Source organism: Schistocerca nitens, chromosome 9 (genome assembly GCF_023898315.1).
Source record: "Schistocerca nitens isolate TAMUIC-IGC-003100 chromosome 9, iqSchNite1.1, whole genome shotgun sequence".
NCBI lineage: Eukaryota > Metazoa > Arthropoda > Insecta > Orthoptera > Acrididae > Schistocerca > Schistocerca nitens.
Genome location: NC_064622.1, coordinates 11,045,016 through 11,069,525, shown reverse-complemented (window position 1 = coordinate 11,069,525; position 24,510 = coordinate 11,045,016). Strand labels below are relative to the sequence as shown.

Here is a 24,510-nt window from a genome sequence, read left to right as displayed (position 1 = left end):
AATTGCTTGTTTCGCGTTCAGAAGCCAAACTTGACGAAAATTCCATCATTTGCTTCCACCATGAAGCCCTCTTCCTACATGAATATCAAGCGATGCAAAAGAAATGTTGCAATCCATTCAAGAAGAGGAATCACAATGTAAAAGCTGGACTTAGACTGCTTGATAATGAAACAGCTGCCAAACTTTGCCTGTTAAAGAAAAAAGAAGTGATTGATATAAAACCTGGTCAGAAGCTTTGCCCTCGCTGCATGTCGGCACTGAACCAAAAGCTAGAAGATTCATCATCACTATCAACCCAATCTGAACAAGATTTCACAACGGATGAAACTGAACCAGCCATCAACAAAAGTTTATCATTTATTGGTGCTTCACCATTGAAAAGAAGACAACTAAGTAAAAGAGATAAGCCAAGCTATGCAAAAAGAAAGATCTTGGATGCACAAAGTTTAATTGGGAATCAAATTGCTGCTGCTGTAGGAATCAATTACGATGAACAGCCAAGTTCAAGTAAAAGTCGCCCATGCAGTAATTGTGCAGATCTTGATAATCTTATAGAAGAGTTGAAAGAAAAATGTAAAGTGTCAAATCGTAGGACAAAAGTTCAAATATTGACCTTGGTTCCAAGAAGCTGGACAATTAAAGATACGACAACAGCATTTAATGTATCAGAAAGAATGGTAAAGCAAGCGAGAAAACTGAAGAATGAGCAAGGTGTTCTAGCTTTTCCAGCAAATCGGCAAGGAAGGAAGCTTTCAGATGAAGTTGTCCAGAAAGTACATGACTTTTTTCAAGATGACGAATTCAGCAGACTTTGTCCAGGGAAGAAAGACTGTGTGCCTGTGAGAATTTCAGGAACAAAGGTGTACAAGCAAAAGCGGTTGTTGCTTTGCAATTTGAAGGAAATGTACGTGTCTTATCAGAAGCAAAATGGACCAGAAATTGGCTTCTCAAAGTTTTGCGAGCTTAGACCAAAATGGTGTGTTACAGTTGGCTCTGCTGGAATGCACTCAGTTTGTGTCTGTACAATACACCAAAATGTCAAGCTTATGCTCACTGGTGCATCAATCAATGAAGACTACAAGGAAATTCTTAGCAAAGCTGTTTGCAGCTTGGAAAACAAGGATTGTATGCTTCATCGTTGTGAAAACTGCCCTGGTCCAGAAGGTGTAGAAGCAGTTATTGCAACATATTTTGAAGATAATGACCCTGAAGAACCGATTGAGTACAAACAATGGATTCATACCGACAGGGATACTTTAGAAACAAAGCAGCTTTCAACAGAAGAGTATGTTGAAGATATTGCAGCAAAAATTTGGAACCTGTCTTGTCATCACTACATTGCCAAGCATCAAAGCCAGCACCTGAAAGCTCTCAAAACTGATTTGAAAGAAGGCGAATTCATAATACTAATGGATTTTGCTGAAAACTATTCATTTATTGTTCAAGATGCAGTGCAAGGCTTTCACTGGGAAAACAGTCAAGCAACAGTTCATCCATTTGTAGTCTACTACTGTGAAAACGAAGAGGTGCAATGTGTGAATCTTTGTGTTATTAGTGACTGCCTTCGACACGATACGATTACTGTCCATGTTTACATTGGAAAAGTAATCAATTACCTGAAGATGCAATTTTCCAAAATAAGCCACATCCACTACTTCAGTGATGGTTCAGCTGCACAATATAAGAATTTCAAGAATTTTCTCAACTTATGCTATCACAAAGAAGATTTTGAAATAACAGCAGAATGGAATTTCTTTGGAACAAGCCATGGAAAGTCGCCTTGTGATGGCATTGGAGGCACAACAAAACGGTTGGCAGCAAGAGCAAGTTTGCAACGTCCATATGAAAACCAGATTCTAACACCCAAAGATCTTTTCAACTTCTGCAATGATAATATCAATGGAATCAAATTCTTTTTCATCAGCAAAGAGGAAGTTGAAGAAGAAAAAGCTTCTCAAGAAGAAAGATTCCTGCAAGGGCACACTCTAGCTGGCACAAGAGAAAACCACCATTTTTTGCCCATTGATATGACGACAATTCAGGTCAGTAGAGTTTCAAATGATGCGACATCTTTTTTGGCCAAAATTAGTGCTGCTGAACTAGTAGTTCAAGTCATGGATCTTCAGCCTGGGCAGTATGTTGCTTGCATTTATGAAAAGAAATGGTGGATTGGAAACATCGTTGAAATCTCAGTCGAACAGAAAGATGCTTTCATAAGCTTTATGCATCCTCATGGTCCTGCAAGTTCATTTTATTGGCCCTTAAGACGTGATACTTGCTGGATTCCAGAACAACTTATCATTGGTGTTATTCCAGCTCCATCAGTGACATCATCTGGTCGGCAATACAGTTTTCCTGAAAGCATTCTCTTGCAAATCAACGATGCTTTCAGAATGATGAAGTAACTGAGGAAGACAGGCTTGGGAACCTGCATAAAGAAACCCACAATCAGGCTTGGGATCCTGTGGTAAAGACACCCTGTAATCAGGCTTGGGAACCTGCAGTAAAGATACCCACCCGTGGCTGTTACTGCATGGCTATCGGGCGTGGCCCCTATGGCGATGGGGATGCTGGTTTTATTGTGATAACCAGTAATGGCTCAGCCATCATGGACCAACGCAGGGCACTGCGCACACAAAATATAAGATACTTTGACCTGAGTAAATAAGCACTTAATGGAAGCGTTGCAAAAGAAAAATATATCCATCTTGTAGAGCAAAATTTTCTCTTTCAGATGATACTATTCACAATTAAATCCAGGCTGACTATTTTGTAGTAATGGGCTTTGAACTTTGGTAAATAAAGCCATTTGCGCTGACACTGCCAAATTTGAAGAGATTTTGCAAGGCGACTATAAAGCCTGGGTAGTTGGAAATCCAGCTGTATTATGTCCAGCACAAAGATAAGACTTGGTAAAAAGTTCAAGTCCATATCTTTATCTGCAAGGAAATTATTGCAGTCTGAATATTGGTCAAAATTTGTCGCATTAAGTCACGACAGAATTAGGGGTACACTTTGAGTCGACTTGTTTGACTGGATTTTGCATCAGTAATCTTATAATTAATTTCGTTTGAATCAGCACAAAAAACTGTACAGGGTCTCATCTTACTAACCATTCTTATGAATTGGTTTCAATTTTATGAGACCCCAAAAATGGCATTTTGTCTGATGTCGCGCGCATGCGAACTTACTACCCTTCAGACAAGGGGGTCTAGATCAGCAAGTATTGCAGCTAGAGGCTTGAAATCTTGAGAAACTTAATTTAGCACTTGACTAGTGCTACAGATAAAATTTGACGAAAATTGGAGACATGATGGTGGGAAGGTTTAGACCACTTGGCATGGAATGACCCAATATTCTAAAATGAAATTACGCCAGTTGTCAGTTGACCCTGCCTTCTTTTCTAGATATACTTAATGAAACAGCCATGAAATCGTGAAAATTCATCAAATTGGAATACACTGTTCCTGGAATAGAAGAACTGAGGAAATTTTGCAAAGTGTGATGGAAAGATGCTGAAAACTGAATTCATCATTGCGGAAATAAAAGTTGAAAGGTGACTTTTGACACCTTCCACTGCCCTTGTTTAGTGCTGAAAATGTGGCACATTGTTGCTGCTGTTTTTCATGATTATTTTTCCCAGTAATAATTGAGTTTTGAAACCCTTGTCATATTTCCCAATTTCCCATAGTTCCTTCAGAGGTTGCCGTAACTATAGTCATTTTGGAGCTGATTTCCTCCAATCAGACCATTCAACGTCACACCTGAACAGTTCGGCAATGCCAAACTGCCACAAAAATTGATCAGTTAACTTCCAAACTTCCAATTCCTTGTGTGACATTCTTTTTGGTGTGTTTGGATCTTGAAACATGGGTCTGGCACAAATAGACCTGAACTTATCGAATCAGTTAATGGAGAGGAAGGTATCAGTGATCAGCATCTATGAGACGGGTCCTACAAGGAATGTTAAGAAAGGTAGGGGGATATATTTGCACAGCAAGTGTGACAGGATACAAATTTCAGAAAATCTCAGCAGTCAGCATGAAATATTCGGTGATGAGGGTGAAGATGTGGAGAACAAATGGAAAAAATTCAAAGGCATCATTCAGTATGCCCTAGAAAAGTATGTTCTGAGTAAGGTCTTGTTGTTGTTGTTGTGGTCTTCAGTCCTGAGACTGGTTTGATGCAGCTCTCCATGCTACTCTATCCTGTGCAAGCTTCATCATCTCCCAGTACCTACTGCAACCTACATCCTTCTGAATCTGCTTAGTGTATTCATCTCTTGGTCTCCCTCTACGATTTTTACCCTCCACGCTGCCCTCCAATGCTAAATTTGTGATCCCTTGATGCCTCAAAACATGGCCTACCAACCGATCCCTTCTTCTAGTCAAGTTGTGCCACAAACTCCTCCCCAATCCTATTCAATACCTCCTCATTAGTTATGTGATCTACCCATCTAATCTTCAGCATTCCCCTGTAGCACCACATTTCGAAAGCTTCTATTCTCTTCTTGTCCAAACTAGTTATCGTCCATGTCTCACTTCCATACATGGCTACACTCCTTACAAATACTTTCAGAAACGACTTCCTGACACCTAAATCTATACTCGATGTTAACAAATTTCTCTTCTTGAGAAACGCTTTCCTTGCCATTGCCAGTCTACATTTTATATCCTCTCTACTTCGACCATCATCGGTTATTTTACTCCCTAAATAGCAAAACTCCTTTACTACTTTAAGTGTCTCATTTCCTAATCTAATTCCCTCAGCATCACCCGACTTAATTTGACTACATTCCATTACCTTCGTTTTGCTTTTGTTGATGTTCATCTTATATCCTTCTTTCAAGACACTGTCCATTCCGTTCAACTGCTCTTCCAAGTCCTTTGCTGTCTCTGACAGAATTACAATGTCATCGGCGAACCTCAAAGTTTTTACTTCTTCTCCATGAATTTTAATACCTAGTCCGAATTTTTCTTTTGTTTCCTTTACTGCTTGCTCAATATACAGATTGAATAACATCGGGGAGAGGCTACAACCCTGTCTCACTCCTTTCCCAACCACTGCTTCCCTTTCATGCCCCTCGACTCATAACTGCCATCTGGTTTCTGTACAAATTGTAAATAGCCTTTCGCTCCCTGTATTTTACCCCTGCCACCTTCAGAATTTGAAAGAGAGTATTCCAGTCAACATTGTCAAAAGCTTTCTCTAAGTCTACAAATGCTAGAAACGTAGGTTTGCCTTTTCTTAATCTTTCTTCCAAGATAAGTCGTAAGGTCAGTATTGCCTCACGTGTTCCAACATTTCTACGGAATCCAAACTGATCTTCCCCGAGGTCCGTTTCTACCAGTTTTTCCATTCGTCTGTAAAGAATTCGCATTAGAATTTTGCAGCTGTGACTTATTAAACTGATAGTTCGGTAATTTTCACATCTGTGAACACCTGCTTTCTTTGGGATTGGAATTATTATATTCTTCTTGAAGTCTGAGGGTATTTCGCCTGTCTCATACATCTTGCTCACCAGATGGTAGAGTTTTGTCAGGACTGGCTCTCCCAAGGCCGTCAGTAGTTCTAATGGAATGTTGTCTACTCCCGGGGCCTTGTTTCGACTCAGGTCTTTCAGTGCCCTGTCAAACTCTTCACGCAGTATCGTGTTTCCCATTTCATCTTCATCTACATCCTCTTCCATTTCCATAATATTGTCCTCAAGTACATTGCCCTTGTATAAACCCTCTATATTTGCTTAGAACTGGGTTGCCATCTGAGCTCTTGATATTCATACAAGTGGTTCTCTTTTCTCCAAAGGTCTCTTTAATTTTCCTGTAGGCAGTATCTATCTTACCCCTAGTGAGACAAGCCTCTACATCCTTACATTTGTCCTCTAGCCATCCCTGCTTAGCCATTTTGCACTTCCTGTCGATTTCATTTTTGAGACGTTTGTATTCCTTTTTGCCTGCTTGATTTACTGCATTTTTATATTTTCTCCTTTCATCAATTAAATTCAATATTTCTTCTGTTACCCAAGGATTTCTATTAGCCCTCGTCTTTTTACCTACTTGATCGTCTGCTGCCTTCACCACTTCATCCCTCAGAGCTACCCATTCTTCTTCTACTGTATTTCTTTCCCCCATTCCTGTCAATTGTTCCCTTATGCTCTCCCTGAAACTCTCTACAACCTCTAGTTCTTTCAGTTTGTCCCGGTCCCATCTCCTTAAATTCCCACCTTTTTGCAGTTTCTTCAGTTTCAATCTGCAGTTCATAACCAATAGATTGTGGTCAGAATCCACATCTGCCCCAGGAAATGTCTTACAATTTAAAACCTGGTTCCTAAATCTCTGTCTTACCATTATATAACCTATCTGATACCTTTTAGTATCTCCAGGGTTCTTCCATGTATACAGCCTCCTTTCATGATTCTTGAACCAAGTGTTAGCTATGATTAAGTTATGCTCTGTGCAAAATTCTACAAGGCGGCTTCCTCTTTCATTCCTTCCCCCCAATCCATATTCACCTACTATGTTTCCTTCTCTCCCTTTTCCTACTGACGAATTCCAGTCACCCATGACTATTAAATTTTCGTCTCCCTTCACTACCTGAATAATGTCTTATCTCGTCATACATTTCATCTATTTCTTCATCATCTGCAGAGCTAGTTGGCATATAAACTTGTACTACCGTAGTAGGCATGTGCTTTGTGTCTATCTTGGCCACAATAATGTGTTCACTATGCTGTTTGTAGTAGCTAACCCGCACTCCTATTTTTTTATTCATTATTAAACCTACTCCTGCATTACCCCTATTTGATTTTGTATTTATAACCCTGTAATCACCTGACCAAAAGTCTTGTTCCTCCTGCCACCGAACTTCACTAATTCCCACTATATCTAACTTTAACCTATCCATTTCCCTTTTTAAATTTTCTAACCTACCTGCCCGATTAAGTGATCTGACATTCCACGCTCTGATCCGTAGAACGCCAGTTTTCTTTCTCCTGATAACGACGTCCTCTTGAGTAGTCCCCGCCCGGAGATCCGAATGGGGGACTATTTTACCTCCGGAATATTTTACCCAAGAGGACGCCATCATCATTTAATCATACAGTAGAGCTGCATGTCCTTGGGAAAAATTACGGCTGTAGTTTCCCCTTGCTTTCAGCCGTTCGCAGTACCAGCACAGCAAGGCCGTTTTGGTTAATGTTACAAGGCCAGATCAGTCAATCATCCAGACTGTTGCCCCTGCAACTACTGAAAAGGCTGCTGCCCCTCTTCAGGAACCACATGTTTGTCTGGCCTCTCAACAGATACCCCTCCGTTGTGGTTGCACCTACGGTACGGCCATCTATCGCTGAGGCACGCAAGCCTCCCCACCAACGGCAAGGTCCATGGTTCATGGGGGGGTCTTAAGGGATGGGAAAGATCCACCATAGCTGACAAAAGCTGAACGAAGCGAAAATAAGCTTAAGGAGAGCAATGAGAGAAGCATTCGGTTAGTTCGAAAGTAAGACGTTGTCAACCGACCTGAGTAAAAACCCTAAGAGATTTTGGTCATGTGTAAAATCAGTAAGTGGGTCAAAATCATGTATTCATTCTCTGTGACCACATTTGCACCGAAACAGAAGATAACAGAGAGAAGGCCAAAATACTGATTTCGGTCTTCCAGAGTTGTTTCACTGCGCAAGATCGTGACACTGTCCCTCCTTTCAATTGCGTGCGAACGCTGAAATGGCAGATATTGAGATAACCGATCGCAGAATTGAAAAGCAGCTACAATCGCTTAGTTGTGGAAAGGCTTCAGGACCAGACGAGACGTCTATAAGATTCAATAAAGATTATGTGAATGAACTTGCTCCCTTTCTAGCGGTAATTTATAGAAGGTCGCTTGAGCAACGAAAGATACCTAACGACTGGAAAGAAGCGCAAGTCATTCCCATTTGTAAAAAAATGTCCAAAGACAGATTCACACAATTATAGACTATGACGTTGACGTCAATCTGTTGTAGAGATAGATCCACAGCGCAGTGGACAACGGCGCTCAGGCTGATGCCGTGTTCCTTGACTTCAGTAAGGCGTTTGACACTGTTAAGCATTGCAGTTTAATAAATATATACTACGTCACTGTTAACAGAACTAAATCGACAGATGTAAAGGCAGTATCCAGAGTACCACAGGGAAGTGTGATAGAACTGTCACTATTCACAATATATATAAATGATCTAGTAGAAAGTATTGGATGCTCTTTAAGGCTATTCGCAAATTATGCAGTTGTTTATACCATAGTAGCAACGCCAGAAGACAGTAACAATTTGCAGAATGATCTGCAGAGAATTGAAGAATGGTACAGACTGTCTGTAGACCCTGAACATGAGTAAATATGGCATATTACGCATACATAGGAAAAGAAATCCACTACTGTACATTTACAGTATTGATGACAAACAGCTGGAGACAGTGTCTACTGTAAAATATCTAGGCATAACTATCCAGAGCGACCATATAAAACAGATAGAGGGAAAGCAGGCACGAGACTCAGATTCATTGGAAGAATCTTAAGGAAATGTAACTCGTCCACAAAAGAAGTGGCGTATAAGGTGCTTATTCACCCAATACTTGAGTATTGTTCATCTATTTGGGATCCCTATCTGGTAGGACTGATAGAGGAGATAGAGATGATCCAATGAAGAGCGGCGTGTTTCATCACGGGTTCATTTAGCTGACTGGACAGTGTTATGGAAATGCTAAACAAACTCCACTGGCAGACATTACAAGAGAGACGTTGTGCATCATGGAGGGATTTGCTATTGAAATTTCAGTGCAGCACTTTTCAGGAGGAGTCGGACAATGTATTACTTCCCCCCACATACATCTTGCGTATTGACCACGGAGAGAAAATTCGAGAAATTAGAGCCGATACAGAGGCTTATTGACCATCATTTATCCCAAGCACTATTTCATAGTGGAACAGGGTTGGAGGGATCAGATTATGGTACTGAAAGTACCCTCGACCACACACCATTAGGTGGCTTGTGGAGTATGATGTAGATGTAGATATTTCGTATTTTGTCATAAATAACTGCACAACAATAACAACAAACGCGCACGCATGCACCCACCTACCCACACATGCCCTCCCGCTGCCCACGCCCTCCTGCACGCTTCGCAAAGTGATGCACTTCAGTGCAGTGGTTAGTGTATTAACTTACTGTGTTGAAGGTTGTAGGTTTGAATTTTGTTGATGCCCAGAAATTTTTTTTCTTTCTAAATATAATCAAGAGTTTATCATTTTTACTCAAGTAATTGGTTTAAATGTTTTTTTTAATTCTGTGCCACATAAGTTTCATCATTTTGACTTCATTTGCTCTTATTTTTCTACCTACCATTTCTCTCTCGCCGGGAATCTGCCTGTGTCATCTATTATCAGGGAAGAAAAAAAAAGTGGCAATGAAGACTGCTCATTGATTGGTAACATGGCAGTTCATGGAGTCAGTGAGAGGATAGTTTCAGGTAAACTTCTGGTGTTTACTCGTAGAGGTTAGCTTTAATAGCCATGAAAAATGCAATTGCTATTGTAGTTCTCCACAGATTGTTGACCACTGCTTTCTCAGATACATTACACATTTTAAGGTTGTGGTTAGCCTGGTACACAAGTTTAAATTCAGGCCTACAAAACAACTCTAATGCCGCAATTTAGTCTTTGGTAACTTAAAATCAGCTGTCAGTAGAGCATGTCACTTTTCTAACATAGCTTCCACTTCAAAAATTGCTGTGTTACACATTAGCAGCATTTGTGAAGTGAGTTGCCGTGTTTGTGTGTTATGTATAACAGAGCGTGGTAACTGATGGCCGATGTGGCAACACTATAGTGGTAAGTGATGAATATCATCTATCAACTAATTGTAAACAAGCTATAATGTAGTCTTTTGTTGTTGGTAGTTGGAGGAAGTGCTGATTGTCTTCTTTTGCCAAAACTCAATGGAGTTTACACTGTCTCACTGCACTAACATGTTGTGCAGACACAACTGTGAGATAATTCTGAAACAGTAGTTTATTAAGTGTCGAACGGAGGAAAAGTAAGGTCAGCATCTTATGAAAAAGCAGAACCTCTGTACAAAATAACCATGTAATGACTTCACTTATGTTGTTCCAAAACCCATAGCATTTCTCGTTTCACCAGGTATTGACAGCTCTCAGAAATTATATTCTTTCATCGAAAAAATCTGTTGATATTGAAATAAAATGGTAGACAATGAAGTTTTTCATAGTAACAATGTGGCAGAATACTGTCCTCTTTGTGTGCCATCCTTTCCCAAAATCTCATTTCGATATCTGCAACCATTTATGAAACATGAAGAATGAAGTGGACATTTCACTCTGGCTTTATCGCTGGCAGAGTGTGATCGCAAACGAGTGCATTAAATCAGATCAATTTTCTCGAGATTCATGACAGATAAAGACCTCCAACCAAGTACAAAGAAAAATTCAACATGTTAGCTAAATTTCATATGCAAAACACACAATGTAATCTGCACCAGACAAAAAATCATAACGACCCCTATTCTTCATTGCCAACTTTTTCAAGTTTCGCACAGTGTCGTACTTTTATGTAAATATCCCGGTAACTATGACCATTAACGAAATTATGGGCATATCATATGGAACCTGACATACAAAGCTACAAGTAAAGGAAAAGTGAATTTCTTTTTACTGAATATTTTCTGTAAAATCATATGAGAAAGATTGCAAGGCGTGTGCAACAATTCTGTCATTGCTGACCAGCCGAATGGTGACAAATGCTTGTCAGCCTCCCATTCTGAACAAATGATTGGACTCGCCCAGCTCTTTGGACGAATCCTGGTCACTGCGCATTGGCCACCATATCTCGTGCAACCTAAACTCTAGACACAACGAGCAAGTCAACCACCCTTTTCCAAATGGGCAGCCCCCAGCCCCTTCAGTTGCTTATCAGGTATCACCAACTAGACATCAATGTTCACTAATGTTAACACAATCTTACACAGCCTGGCTTGGCACTCTTCAAGAACAAGTTGTGTAGGGACAATTGTTACTACTGCTGCAGTCTTCAGTCCAAAGATTTGTCTGATACAGCTTGCCAAGCTGGTCTATCCTGTGCAGGCCACCACATCTCTGCAAAGCTACTGCAACCGAAATCAATTTAAACTTACTTACAGTGTTCAAGCCTGTCTGCATACAAAATTCTTACTCCATAGGCTTATCTCTATTATCTAATAAGACGAATTCCTGATGCCTCAGGATTTGTCTGAGGTAACTATCTCCTTTTAGTCAACATGTGATTGTTTTTCCCACAATTTGATTCAGTGCCACATCATTATTTATTCAATCTACCATCCTAATCTTCAGCATTGTTCTGTAGCAGCACATTTCAAAGCTTGTATTTTTTTATGTGAACTGTTTATCATATACACTTCACTTCTGAAGAAGGCTACACTTCACAGACAGTAATACAGTCAAGTATGCGAAATTGTGTGTAATGTCATTAAATTCATGCCAGAAAAGGTAGAGACAATCAGCACTTCCTTCAACTACCAACAACAAAAGACTACATTATAGCTTGTTTACAATTAGTTGATAGATGATATTCGTCACTTACCACTATAGTGTTGCCACATCGGCCATCAGTTACCACGCTCTGTTATACATAACACACAAACACAGCAACTCACTTCACAAATGCTGCTAATGTGTAACACACAGCAATTTTTGAAGTGGAAGCTATGTTAGAAAAGTGACTCTTGATCAAGAGTAAATCGAGCAAACGTATAGTTGTGAAGACCACGGCGGACAGAGCCATCACACCGACATCATTTCAGATGCTGTCGCAATCTGTTACACCGCGCGACCGTGGCGCGGACGGCGGAAGGAGCGCGCCGCGGGCGGAGGGTATTTAAATCGGCCGCCGCCGCGACCGAACCCAGTTCCCTCTGAGCAGCCATAGCGTACGGATCTCCGTGCCGACACATTCACAGGAGCTCAGTCCGTCAGTTCACCTGATGATGGCGACATGTATGATCGCTGAAATATTGTGCCCGTTGGACACTATAGACCGCCAGCACACCCGTGGATATTTTGATTATCAAATACGCCGGGAGGAACTCAAGAATCACAATGTTTAAATTTTTCATAGTAGCTGACACTTGTATATATCTGTTCACTGTAGGTAGTTGTGGCATTAAGGGGGCTTATACTGCACAGTTGTCAATGTTGGCAAATCACGACAATGTTGAAATTGTACTCTCTTTCCTCAGTGTGTGATGGCTGGTTGCTCGGTCTGTTTATGGAAGTACACAGCTTAATCGACAGTATGAGCTAGAAAATGCCTTCATATTTTTTACATTGCTAAAGCTTAAGGTAATTTGGTTTAAGGATTGGTCCAGCATAACAATTACATGCCTTTAAGGTACCAGTCTAACAATTAATCAGCTTAGCTGTCAAGTCATTTGAGGAGTGTCACTGGCCTGAATGAAAGAAAGTGGGTTGCCAGGTAAAAATTACATGCCGAAAATCTACCAGAAGTGATCTGTACTTTTTGAGAGTTCAGTTTTGGCACTATTTCAAATTGAAACCGTATTATTTTAACTTTTTTGTTTTCTCATTTTTCATTCTTTTGTGTTCATTAGTTATTGTCATATTTTCAGGCTAATGTTTTTTCACTGTTCAGGGATGCTGAGGATGCAGTCCACGCAAGGGATGGTTATGATTATGACGGATACCGTCTGAGAGTAGAATTTCCCCGTGGCGGTGGTCCTGGGACTTTCCGTGGCAATGGTCGAGGCGGTGGTGGAATGGGTGAGAGAGGTGGCCGTGGGCGAGGGCCTCCAGCTCGCAGATCGCAGTACAGAGTTCTTGTTACAGGTATTGGCTACATGAAGTATACTGTTTTATAGATTGACTGGGTTAATTTTGTTTGTTCATTTTTTTACTTTCTGTTTTGTGTATATGCATTTTTGTGAGTGTAACAGTACTAGGGTGTCTACAGGTCAGCAAAGTTGGGAAAGTCGTGAAAAAGTAGTGAAAATGAACAGGTGGTTATGACATTAGTGAAAAGTCAATGAAATTGAGCGGGAATCCATGAATTTTGTGTTTTGTGTTAGTCAAGTGCTGTTCTAAGAGGGCATAGCAAGTTAGTACTACCCACAAAACTGCTGTATCCAGCTGTCCATTTAACAGAACTCTCAAGTCTTTATCTGTAGGGGACTTGTATCCACCTGTGCAATCCGTGTTAGCAAAGCCTCTGCTACTGCAGTTGCTACCTTCTCATACTTAAGTTAGGCATTCACTAAGAATGCAACTTGAAGGGGGTCATTTGTATTTATTCCAGGATAAAAGGTTTACCTCGCTTAATTAAAATGGAATTTGTGGTCATGTACACTGTTTTGTTCTTAAGTGGGTGAAAGTTTGAACCTCAGTTCCTTTCACTAATCGCCCACTGATCATCTACGTGCAGTGCTGTCAACAGGTTTCTGTGTATATATTCTTTTAGAAACCTGTTGCTAATGGCCTTATTTTTAGTTTAATACTTAAAATTGAAGTAGTGGACTCATAAATTTTTAAAGATGCCTGGAAAATGCAGGTGCAAAGACAAATGGCTTCACTAGGACAACTCGGAAGACTTGGAGAGTGTCTGTTTGACCAATAGAAAGTAATAACTTTAAAGCAAGGTGTATTTTGGGCAAATTTGATTTTGACATTAGTGCCAGTTGCTTTTCATATACAAAAACATGTGAAAGAGGAAAGACACATTCAGCATTGGTTCAGTAATTAGTTCCAGGGCAACCGAACAGGTTACCTTTTGCTGTAGTGGTGCCACACAGTCACAAGTTTCTTCTGAACAGAATGTGAATGGCAATAACAAATTAACATCACTTGGTCCTGCTACAACCTCGAGAACATCAGTTGAAGTGTGTTCCAAAACAAACTCATTGAAACATTCTTTTGGTACAGTAAAATCTGAAATTATATGAGCTATTAATATCATCATGCATCATTCTTCAGTACAAAATTATGGAAACTCAAGACATATTCCAAATTATGTTTCCCAACAGCATGATTGTCAAAACAATCTAGTGACACAAGGTTAATTTGCCATTCTTATGTACTTGGTTCTCATTTCCACAATCTCCCACCCCCTGCGGGTCCAGGGATTAGAATAGGCCCTGTCATAAGAGGCGACTAAAAGGAGTCTTAACATTTTTCGACCCTCCAAGTTCAGGTCCCATTCTATGGTTGACTGGTTGACCTGCCACTTTCCAAATTCTACAGAAGTTCGGGCCATATGAGGAAGGATGACTTAGGTGGTGCATGAGTTATCCATAGTGCCCCTAGATTCGATCTCTTGAAACTCTTGCCATGGATTTGCATCTCCACCTGCAATTCAACTATTCACTTCCCGGGATATGCCATCTTCTTCTGTTGTCTCCTGTCCTTCCTCCCCCATGACAGTATTGGATTTCTCTGCGCCCAATATCCAGCACGATAGCCATTCCGTTGTGGTGGGACATTCATCTACCCATTTGGTGGTAGCACCCTGACAGCACAGGGATTGCACTGCTGATGCCTGAGCTGTAAACTCCCCACATATGCCAAGGAGTAGATGCCTGTCTTCCTGGGCCATCAGGACTCCCGGCAATGGCCATCATGCCGGTTGGCCTTTGCTGTGGCTGGGTGGCGCCTGTGGGGAGAGCCCCTGATCGGAGTGGGTGGCATCAGGGCGGATGACCCATAATGAAGCGGACTAAGTCACCTCTTGCTGGTAACCATACAGCGCCAGCAGTCTATAAAAAGGGAAAGATCGAGTACAATACTGACAGGTATGACCCTAAATCATTTCTCTGCTTTGCTACACCATGGGAGGAACATAGGGCTACAGAAAGAAGACAGCCATATTTGCCTTGGTATTTAGTCTATAGCAGAATGGACAGGGACTCCTTTATACCTATGGTGTCTCAATTTTTTGTTGAACATCTTGAGGGTAAGTTTGGGGAAGGGACAACACTATCAGAGATGAGAAGCAGTGCAGTCTTGGTTCAGACAACATCTCAGCCCAATCCCGAGCGTTACTCGATTGTGACTGGCTGGGTGATATTCCTGTTTGTCACTCCCCATAAAAGCCTCAACACGGTCCAGGGGATTATTTTCCATCATGACCTCCTCTTGCAGTCTGATGACGAGCTCTGCGCCAATCTAGAACGGCGGGGTGTTCATGTCATCCAGCGTGTGTACAGGGGCACAAAAACAGGTTTCTGCCAATACCTTCATCTTGGCCTTTGAGGGTGATTCTTTGCTTGAAAAGGTCAAGGTGATGGTTTACCGCTGTGACGTTAAACCATACATCCCTCCCCCTATGCGGTGCTGTAAGGGATGGAATTTCTGGCACGTGTCTTTGTGCTGCCCTTCCAATGCCACATATCGAGACTGTGGATGTCGACTGCATCCAGATACTCCCTTTGCATCTCCTCCCACTTGTATCAACTGCGGAGAGCAGCACTCCCCATGCTCCCCAGACTGCACAGTACTCCAAAAGGAGCGGAAAATCATGAAGTACAAGACCCTGGACCACTTGACTTACCAAGAGGCTAAACGTAAATTTGAATGATGACACCCCGTTCGGTTGACGTCGACGTATGCTGCAGCTACATTACCATTGCCATCACTAGCAGCAGTCGTACCACACTGTGGGCCCTATGAGCCTCCAAAATACATCTGCCCCCTTGGTGGTAGGGGGAAAATGTCCTTACGTTGCTCCCAAAGTACCTACTTCAGGAGCAAGGCCCTCCAAATGCAGGGGAAATCAGTCCCCTCCCCCCAGACGCAGAAGCAACAGCCTCCTCCAGCTCCTCTCGTGTGGAAGGGGTCCTTTGGGACCTTCTCTTCCAAGGTTTCCACTATGTCACAGTGGACACTCACCAGTGACTAGAGGAGCCAAAAGCTGCTGAATGAAGAGATTCCCGGTCTTCCGCTGTGCCTGAAGATACTTCAGAGAAGTCTTCCCAGCAAGCCCCTAAAGAGAAGCAAGAGGGCAAGCAAACGAGAGTGTCTGCTAAGAAAAGGGACCCTTCAGTGGCCCCAACGGCAGCACTACCTACCAATTCCGTATCTGTGTATGTGGCTTAGATCTCAGTGTCCCCTGAGGACCTGGACCTCACTGACACCTCATCCACAATAGGAATAGGTACAAATACTCAGTCAGTGGCAGGAGGTGACCCTGAGGTGTAACCTGCCTTCTTGCATGCTTCATACTTTCCCAGCCTCATGAAAATGTCATCCTCCAGTGGGATAGTAATGGTTTTTTCCACCACCTGGCTGAGCTAAGGCAACTGTTAAGCTTAACACCTGCTTTCTCCATTGCCCTTCAGGAAACCTGGTTCCTGGCTATGCGGACCCCTGCCCTTCCTCCAGATGGTGCAGTATACCTGAATGCATTGGCTGCACCGATTCATTGACTCACTAAACCTTTACAACTTTTGAGAGATTTTAACACCCATAACCTCTTCTTTGGTGGCACCATGCTTACTGGTCGAGGTAGTGATATCGAAACTTTCCTGTCTCAACTTTAACTCTGCCTCTTGAATACTGGGGCTCCCACACATTTCAGTGTGGCTCGTGACATTTAGTCGGCCATTGATTTATCCCTCAGCAGCCCAGGACTTCTCCCGTCACCCACTGGAGGGCCCACGATGGCTTGTGTGGTAGTGACCACTTTCCAATCTTCCCGTCACTCCCCTGGCTGTCTACCAAGAGGCTTTAAACCAGGCAGACTGGGAAGCTTTCACCTCTGCTGTCACTGTTGAATCCCCCCCACATGGTATCACCGATGTGGTAGTTGAGCAGCTCACTAGGACGATCGTTTCTGCTGCGGAAAACATGATCCCTTGTTCTTTAGGGTGCCCCCAATGAAAGTCAGTACCTTGGTGGTTGCCATAAATCTCTGAGGCCATTAAGGAAAGGTTTACTATCTTTGGCCCAAAAAAAATCATGTTCTTTAAGAATATTTTTCTCGGGATGATATATCTACACTCCTGGAAATTGAAATAAGAACACCGTGAATTCATTGTCCCAGGAAGGGGAAACTTTATTGACACATTCCTGGGGTCAGATACATCACATGATCACACTGACAGAACCACAGGCACATAGACACAGGCAACAGAGCATGCACAATGTCGGCACTAGTACAGTGTATATCCACCTTTCGCAGCAATGCAGGCTGCTATTCTCCCATGGAGACGATCGTAGAGATGCTGGATGTAGTCCTGTGGAACGGCTTGCCATGCCATTTCCACCTGGCGCCTCAGTTGGACCAGCGTTCGTGCTGGACGTGCAGACCGCGTGAGACGACGCTTCATCCAGTCCCAAACATGCTCAATGGGGGACAGATCCGGAGATCTTGCTGCCCAGGGTAGTTGACTTACACCTTCTAGAGCACGTTGGGTGGCACGGGATACATGCGGACGTGCATTGTCCTGTTGGAACAGCAAGTTCCCTTGCCGGTCTAGGAATGGTAGAACGATGGGTTCGATGACGGTTTGGATGTACCGTGCACTATTCAGTGTCCCTTCGACGATCACCAGTGGTGTACGGCCAGTGTAGGAGATCGCTCCCCACACCATGATGCCGGGTGTTGGCCCTGTGTGCCTCGGTCGTATGCAGTCGTGATTGTGGCGCTCACCTGCACGGCGCCAAACACGCATACGACCATCATTGGCACCAAGGCAGAAGCGACTCTCATCGCTGAAGACGACACGTCTCCATTCGTCCCTCCATTCACGCCTGTCGCGACACCACTGGAGGCGGGCTGCACGATGTTGGGGCGTGAGCGGAAGACGGCCTAACGGTGTGCGGGACCGTAGCCCAGCTTCATGGAGACGGTTGCGAATGGTCCTCGCCGATACCCCAGGAGCAACAGTGTCCCTAATTTGCTGGGAAGTGGCGGTGCGGTCCCCTACGGCACTGCGTAGGATCCTACGGTCTTGGCGTGCATCCGTGCGTCCCAGGTCGACGGGCACGTGCACCTTCCGCCGACCACTGGCGACAACATCGATGTACTGTGGACCTACGCCCCACGTGTTGAGCAATTCGGCGGTATGTCCACCTGGCCTCCCGCATGCCCACTATACGCCCTCGCTCAAAGTCCATCAACTGCACATACGGTTCACGTCCACGCTGTCGCGGCATGCTACCAGTGTTAAAGACTGCGATGGAGCTCCGTATGCCACGGCAAACTGGCTGACACTGACGGCGGCGGTGCACAAATGCTGCGCAGCTAGCGCCATTCGACGGCCAACACCGCGGGTCCTGGTGTGTCCGCTGTGCCGTGCGTGTGATCATTGCTTGTACAGCCCTCTCGCAGTGTCTGGAGCAAGTATAGTGGGTCTGACACACCGGTGTCAATGTGTTCTTTTTTCCATTTCCAGGAGTGTATAAGTATCAAGTGTGGTCAAAATGTTTGTTGATATTTCCTCTACAAACTGGAATTTTTTGGACTGGATATGTCGAAGAGCAAAGGCGGAAGTGCCGTCGGAACGATACAAAATTTCGATGTAGACCTCCACGCACGGTATTCCACAGGTCAGCCGGCTCGTATTAAATAAAAATTGAGTTGACGTTAGCGAAGTATATAAGATTCTTTAGAAGTTGTACCTCGGTTAAGCTATTGGTACCATAGGAAACGAAATGGCGGCCGTTTGAGAGGGGGGGGGGGGTTGTCATTGATTTTTCGACTTCGTCGTGAAAGTAAAAATAGTTATATTTGATGGATTGGAATAAAATTGGAACAACTTCCAGACAATTTAGTTAGCTTCGTTGGAAACAAAGAATCATGCCAATCGGTTCAGTAGATTTGAAGTTACCATACTGCGCGATACAAAAAAAGTAATTTCGAGAAAAACGCGTGTGAAGTTTTGACTACATATAAATGCAATATAATGCAACTTGCGTTCAATCTGCTATCCCGGGTCCATAAACTAATCCTTCCTCTTCCTCATAGAGGGCATTCTGCTCGATCTGGGCCATCCTGCGCTGCTCCAGAGTCGCTCGTACGGCTGGTGACAGGCGGTTTTCGGCCGCTTGAATCTGGTAGTAGTCGGAATGCTTGGTGAACTGCGTCGAATAGTGTCCCAGGGTGACGTCCATCGTTCTCATGGCCTTCAGAATTGCTGAATACCCTTTGTTGAAGCTGCTCACTGCCAGGAGAGTCGCAATCTCACACCAGAATGTAAATGCTTGGGGGCGAACTTCCAAACACACGCGTTCAAACTTTAATTTGAATTTTCAGTGTTTCCTCCCAAGCACTGGTACAATAACTCGTCCTCCGAAAGCGCCTCGAAGATCGGGTGAATCACTTTTTTAACTTCTTTGGAGAGTGGCTGGTTGTGTTTATATTTGTCCAGATGTCCGGTAGCCTCTGCAATGCGCCACTTTTTTTTCCCACCAACTAGTTTTCCCAGCTGGACAATTTTGGTGTTGTGTGTGGTCATCTGTCGACCACTTGTGGAAATACGTTGCCCAAAAAGTGCCTTCTTCATCTGTTCCACTGAATTGGAATGCCGTCGGATTGCCAAGCCATAGTATGTCGTAAGCTCCTTGATCACTTTATCAGTAAGCTTCCCTTGTCCTTTTCCTCCAATGCCTTTGTTTTGTCTCTTCGCATTTCTAAGCAGTGTGCACATTCTTTTCTCTACGTGTCTTACGCGTTCTTTCTTCTCGATGATCACTTCTGGGTATGGGTTCAAATCAATGAGGCCTTTGAAAGTTTTTGTATTGCTGTCCCCAATATAGTACTTGTACTTTACGCTGAATAACTCTTCTGAACGACAAAACATTTCCTTCCCAGCGTCGACCTCCAGTTTGCCTGCACTTCTGGAATGATTCGCGCTGCATTGTTCTTCATGAGACTCGTACTATTGTCAAACTCCTTTGGATCTAGTGACGCTCTCTTATCACAACTACTCTGACAGAACGATGACTTTTCTTGACAATCTAATACTTTCTTGGAATATTTGCCGATTAGCGAAGTTATTCCGAACAACGAGGAAAAGCCACGCTTCTTCCATGATTCATGATCCTTACCCATCTGTCCGTTTAGTTCAACTTCCTCAGATACTGCTCTCGTTCGAAAAACCTCAAATATAGCCTTCGCAGTAACGTAAACATTTTCTGGGCAACTGTAGTACAGAGTAGAAGAGAAGCCAACTGATGGATCCGTGAGCCAACAAAATAAATTCACGCCATGCATACCTTCTAACAGACGCTTAACTAACGTAAGGCGATGATTAATTTCATATGACTCGTTCACTGTTGGAGATGATTTGACATGACAGACGGACACTTGCATTTTATAGTCAGCTTGAAACCAAGGGCTCGTTCACTGGACTGGGTGAATTTGATGTCGCCGTTGCAAATCTTGCACTTAAATATTGTTGATAAAAGTTGAAGACTGCCAAAAAGTCCAGCGTCGCGTAAGAAAATCCAGGATCAGTCTCATTGTCATCGTAGTCAGTGAATTTCAGCTTTTTCGCAGATGTGTTCGTGAATGTAGTATCATGCTCAGCCGTGTGCTGGTTCCTGTTGAATTTCCTCGGCCTCTCAATTGAGCGATGGTCTCTCCTGGGTTTTTGCGGCATTTTCGTCGCACTTGTCGCACGTGTGTTTGTTTACACGCCAGGAACACAGACTAAACTGATAGAAGAAGCGAATCTTACGTAGAAATCTATATCGCAATATTTACTAATGGTCGGTAAATGAAGTAGACATGCAGCGCCATCTAGCGATCGTTCAAGTAGGTTTTAGTCATGGGCAAGCACATAGAATAATTTTTCAGGTTACAAAGTTGAAATTCCCGAAAGAAACTGGTGCATGAAAAAGGCCAATTTCAGGCAGGTGCATTTTTTTGTTCAGCCGCGAATAACAAACATTTCCATTCCGTATTTGGAAAAACAGTTTCAGGGGTGGATTCTAACCATTTTTATGCATCCAAAAATGCAATTTAAAAAAAATTAGATCTTTTGAACCAAAATATAGTAAACCTCACCTTAAAGAGCATCGGCGAGCTCTGCAGCGACATAAGCGGCACCCTACCCTAGAGCAACTAATAGCTTTTAAACGGCCCCGTGTCCACGTTCTCCAGCTTATAAAACGATGGAAACAGGAGTGTTGGGAGAGGTACGTGTCGACCATTAGGTGCCATTATTCAACTTCCAAAGTCTGGGCGATCAGACATGGTTTTTGTGTACCAGACCCCAACAGGTGTTCCCAGTGTTAGCATAAATTGTGTGTTATCTACCGACACAAATACAATTGCCGAGCACTTTGCAGAGCAGTATGCTCGAGCCTCCACGTCAAAGAATTATCCCCCAGTATTTTGCACCCTCAAATCTCGGATGGAAAGGAAAGCCCTCTCGTACACTCAACATCACAGTGAACTCTGTAATGCTGCATTTATTGAGTGGGAGCTCCTCAGCGTCCTTGCACATTTCCCAGACGCAGCTCCTGGGCCAGATCAAATCCACAGTCAGATGATCAAACATCTCTCATCTGAATACAAGCGACACCCCCTCGTTATCCTCAACTGGATCTGGTGCGATGGTGTCCTTCCATGGCAATGGCGAGAGCACCATTATTCCAGTGCTCAAACCTGGTAAAAACCCACTTAATGTGGATAGCTACCAACCCACAGCCTCACCAACATTCTTTGTAAGCTGTTATAATGTATGGAAGTCGGGGGTTGTGTTGGGTCCTGTAGTCACGTGGCCTACTGGCTCATGCCAGGATGGTTTCCGTCAGGGCTGCTCTTCCATTGATAATGTAGTTTCCATCGAGTCTGCCATCCGAACAGCCTTTTCCAGATGGCAACACCTGGTTGCCATCTTTTTGGTTTACAAGACCCACCTCGGTGTCACTGTCGCTCACATACGACTGTCGTCCACGTTTTGCGGGACTGCACACTTTTATCCACTCTGCGGTGAAATTTTAATCTTTGCGGCACGCTACCTTCAGTGTTGGGCAACAATGCCTCAACAGCAGATTTAGTTTTACATTTTATTCGTGAGGTGTGTTTTTTTTTCCGTACCACCTAAGGGTGGACATTTAGCCTTCTCTCTGAGGTCACTACCCTCCCTCTTTTTTCTGTCGCACTTTCTTTTGCATTTGTTAGTATTGGTGGTCGTCTTTTCCCTACATGTGATCATCTTCCCTTGGGGTATAAAGGGACCAAACTATAGGGTAATCAGTCCCTTTTTCCTGGTGCACGCAAGGCTCAACGTACAAAAAGACCCAATACCACACCTAAAAATAAAACAAATGGAACGAACAGAAAACAGGGAAAACATACACGACAAGGAAAAGCAGAAGAAGGTATTAAAACCATAGAGCGTATGGTGAGGGCTGGCTGATCACAATAATAAGAGGATGAGCCAGCCACTCTGCAACACATTAAATGTCCACCCCAAAAAATCTAGTGTGGTCTCTCCTGAAGGTGCCTGATTTATTATCCAGTGTGATTATATACCTAGACTTTTTTGCACAGAGTACCCAAGACTGTTCCATGAGAACATACTCTTTCCCAGGGATGAAATATTGTCTCATTTCCAATCTCGTCATTTTGTTTCATTCCATTCGAAACGCCATTAGCTGCAATATAAAATAGTGGGTTCAAGTTTTCCTGGTTAATATATTGTCCCAGCATTTTTTGTGGGAACATTATTCCTTATTTTCAAATGTAAATGAGAAACAGGCACTACAGTTGGGTTAAGCATGTAAAGGCTCACTGTTTTCACCATTTGTTCACAATGTAAGATGTATTTGTGGTTTGTCTGAGTGTCTAGCCATGTTGTGACCAGTTTTCTGGAAAGTGCGCACATCACATAATTAGAAAGCTTTCATACGGTTTCTGTTTCTAATAAGTATGAATTCCTTATCTCTGGTTCACAGCAAATTTTGAGATATAAGATAATTATTTAACAATCTGGTAAACTGTGCATAATTTCCTGTTTAATATCCAGTATGTTTCACAAATTGATGACGATAACAGTGGGATTCTTCAGTCGCTCCTAGTTGTCATCACATCCAGTGCTGGTACTGCTGATCACTCCAAAAATCAGCTTAGTAGTACACCTGTCACTTAGTACCTTCCTGCTGTTGAATGTATTAAACAGCTACTTCAGCAGGCTGACTTGTGAGCCAGTGCAACCGACTGCCACTACGTATGACAGCCTTGTCACTGACAAAACAAATACCATCAAAGGAAGAGCCACCTGTCAAACGGCACATCTTGTGCACCGGCTGTTATATAAACACTGTTTGGCCTTGTACATAGGTATGAGTACCACCAAGTTATCAGTTAGGATGGGCATAGACAGAGGTTGTATACTAGTAATACACAGAATCCTGCTGTAGAGCATGCTCTACAACATGACAATCATGACCCTGGTCACTGTTTACACACATTCCATCAGGATCTCCCTACAGAGACCGGTTTCTCATAACTCTGCGGATTGGAACTGGTGATGCAATATGTGCTTGGTTCTTGTTGTCCACCTGACCTGAAAGTGCATTAATTTCTGTGGTCTTTGCTTTTCAATAATTATTATTTTCCTTCACTCCACTTTCATTTTCTGAACTGTCTGATAACCCCCACCACCACCGCCATGTTAAACAACATAGGTTTCTTTTCTTATAGACCCTTGCATGATGTTTTCTTCCCATAGGAGCTTACCACCACCACCACCACCACCACCACCACGATTTCTTTAGTAATATTTGTCTTGATTGTTACTCTATTTCCACCTTCAGAGTGCTCAGTTTCCAAATCTTGTCTGGTACGGGCACCAACAATCGGCCTTTCTTTCTCAACCCATCCAGTAAATCTCCTCTGGCCCTGGTTTCTGGCAACTGTTTCATCATGCTCCCCATTTCCTAAACCTTTCCTGTTATGTAAGGCGAGTCTTCTGATGCTGTTAACCAAAAATCTTGAAACGTATCTTATTGATTTACTTGAAATTTTTATATGGTACTCTAATGAATATTTGGGTGGATGTAAATATGTTTTTAATGTATATGATATATAAGCATACACTGAGGTGACAAAAGTCATGGGATACTGGGCCAGACGTGCTTTAGCCTGGCGTACTGCAGCAACTTGATGTGGCATGGACTCACCAAGTCATTAAAAGTTCATTGCAGAAATAGTGAGTCATGTTGCCTGTGTAGATGTCCATAATTGCAAAAGTGTTGGTGGTGCAGGATTTTGTGCATGAAGTGACCTCTCGATTACGTCCCATAAATGTGGGGTGGGATTCAAGTCGGTCAGTCTGGATGGCCAAATCACTTGCTCAAATTGTCCAGAATGTTCCTGTCTCTAATTATAGTGGCCTGGTGACATAGTGTACTGTCATCCACGAAAATTGGCTATAAATGCAGGTGGGCACAGCTTTATCTACATCCCATAATGTGGTCGACACAACACATTTGGTTTCACAAGTTT

At 43.0% G+C, this 24,510-nt stretch overlaps 1 protein-coding gene across 1 annotated transcript in view; it reads left to right on the top strand.

Moving 5' to 3' along the window:
• Nucleotides 1–24,510, top strand: part of LOC126202900 (serine/arginine-rich splicing factor 1A) — a 101,491-nt gene that overhangs the window by 44,670 nt on the left and 32,311 nt on the right. Inside the window, exon 2 of the mRNA XM_049936977.1 lies at nucleotides 12,694–12,887. Within this exon, the coding sequence (XP_049792934.1) occupies nucleotides 12,694–12,887 (194 nt within the window). The remainder of the gene's footprint in view (nucleotides 1–12,693; nucleotides 12,888–24,510) is intronic.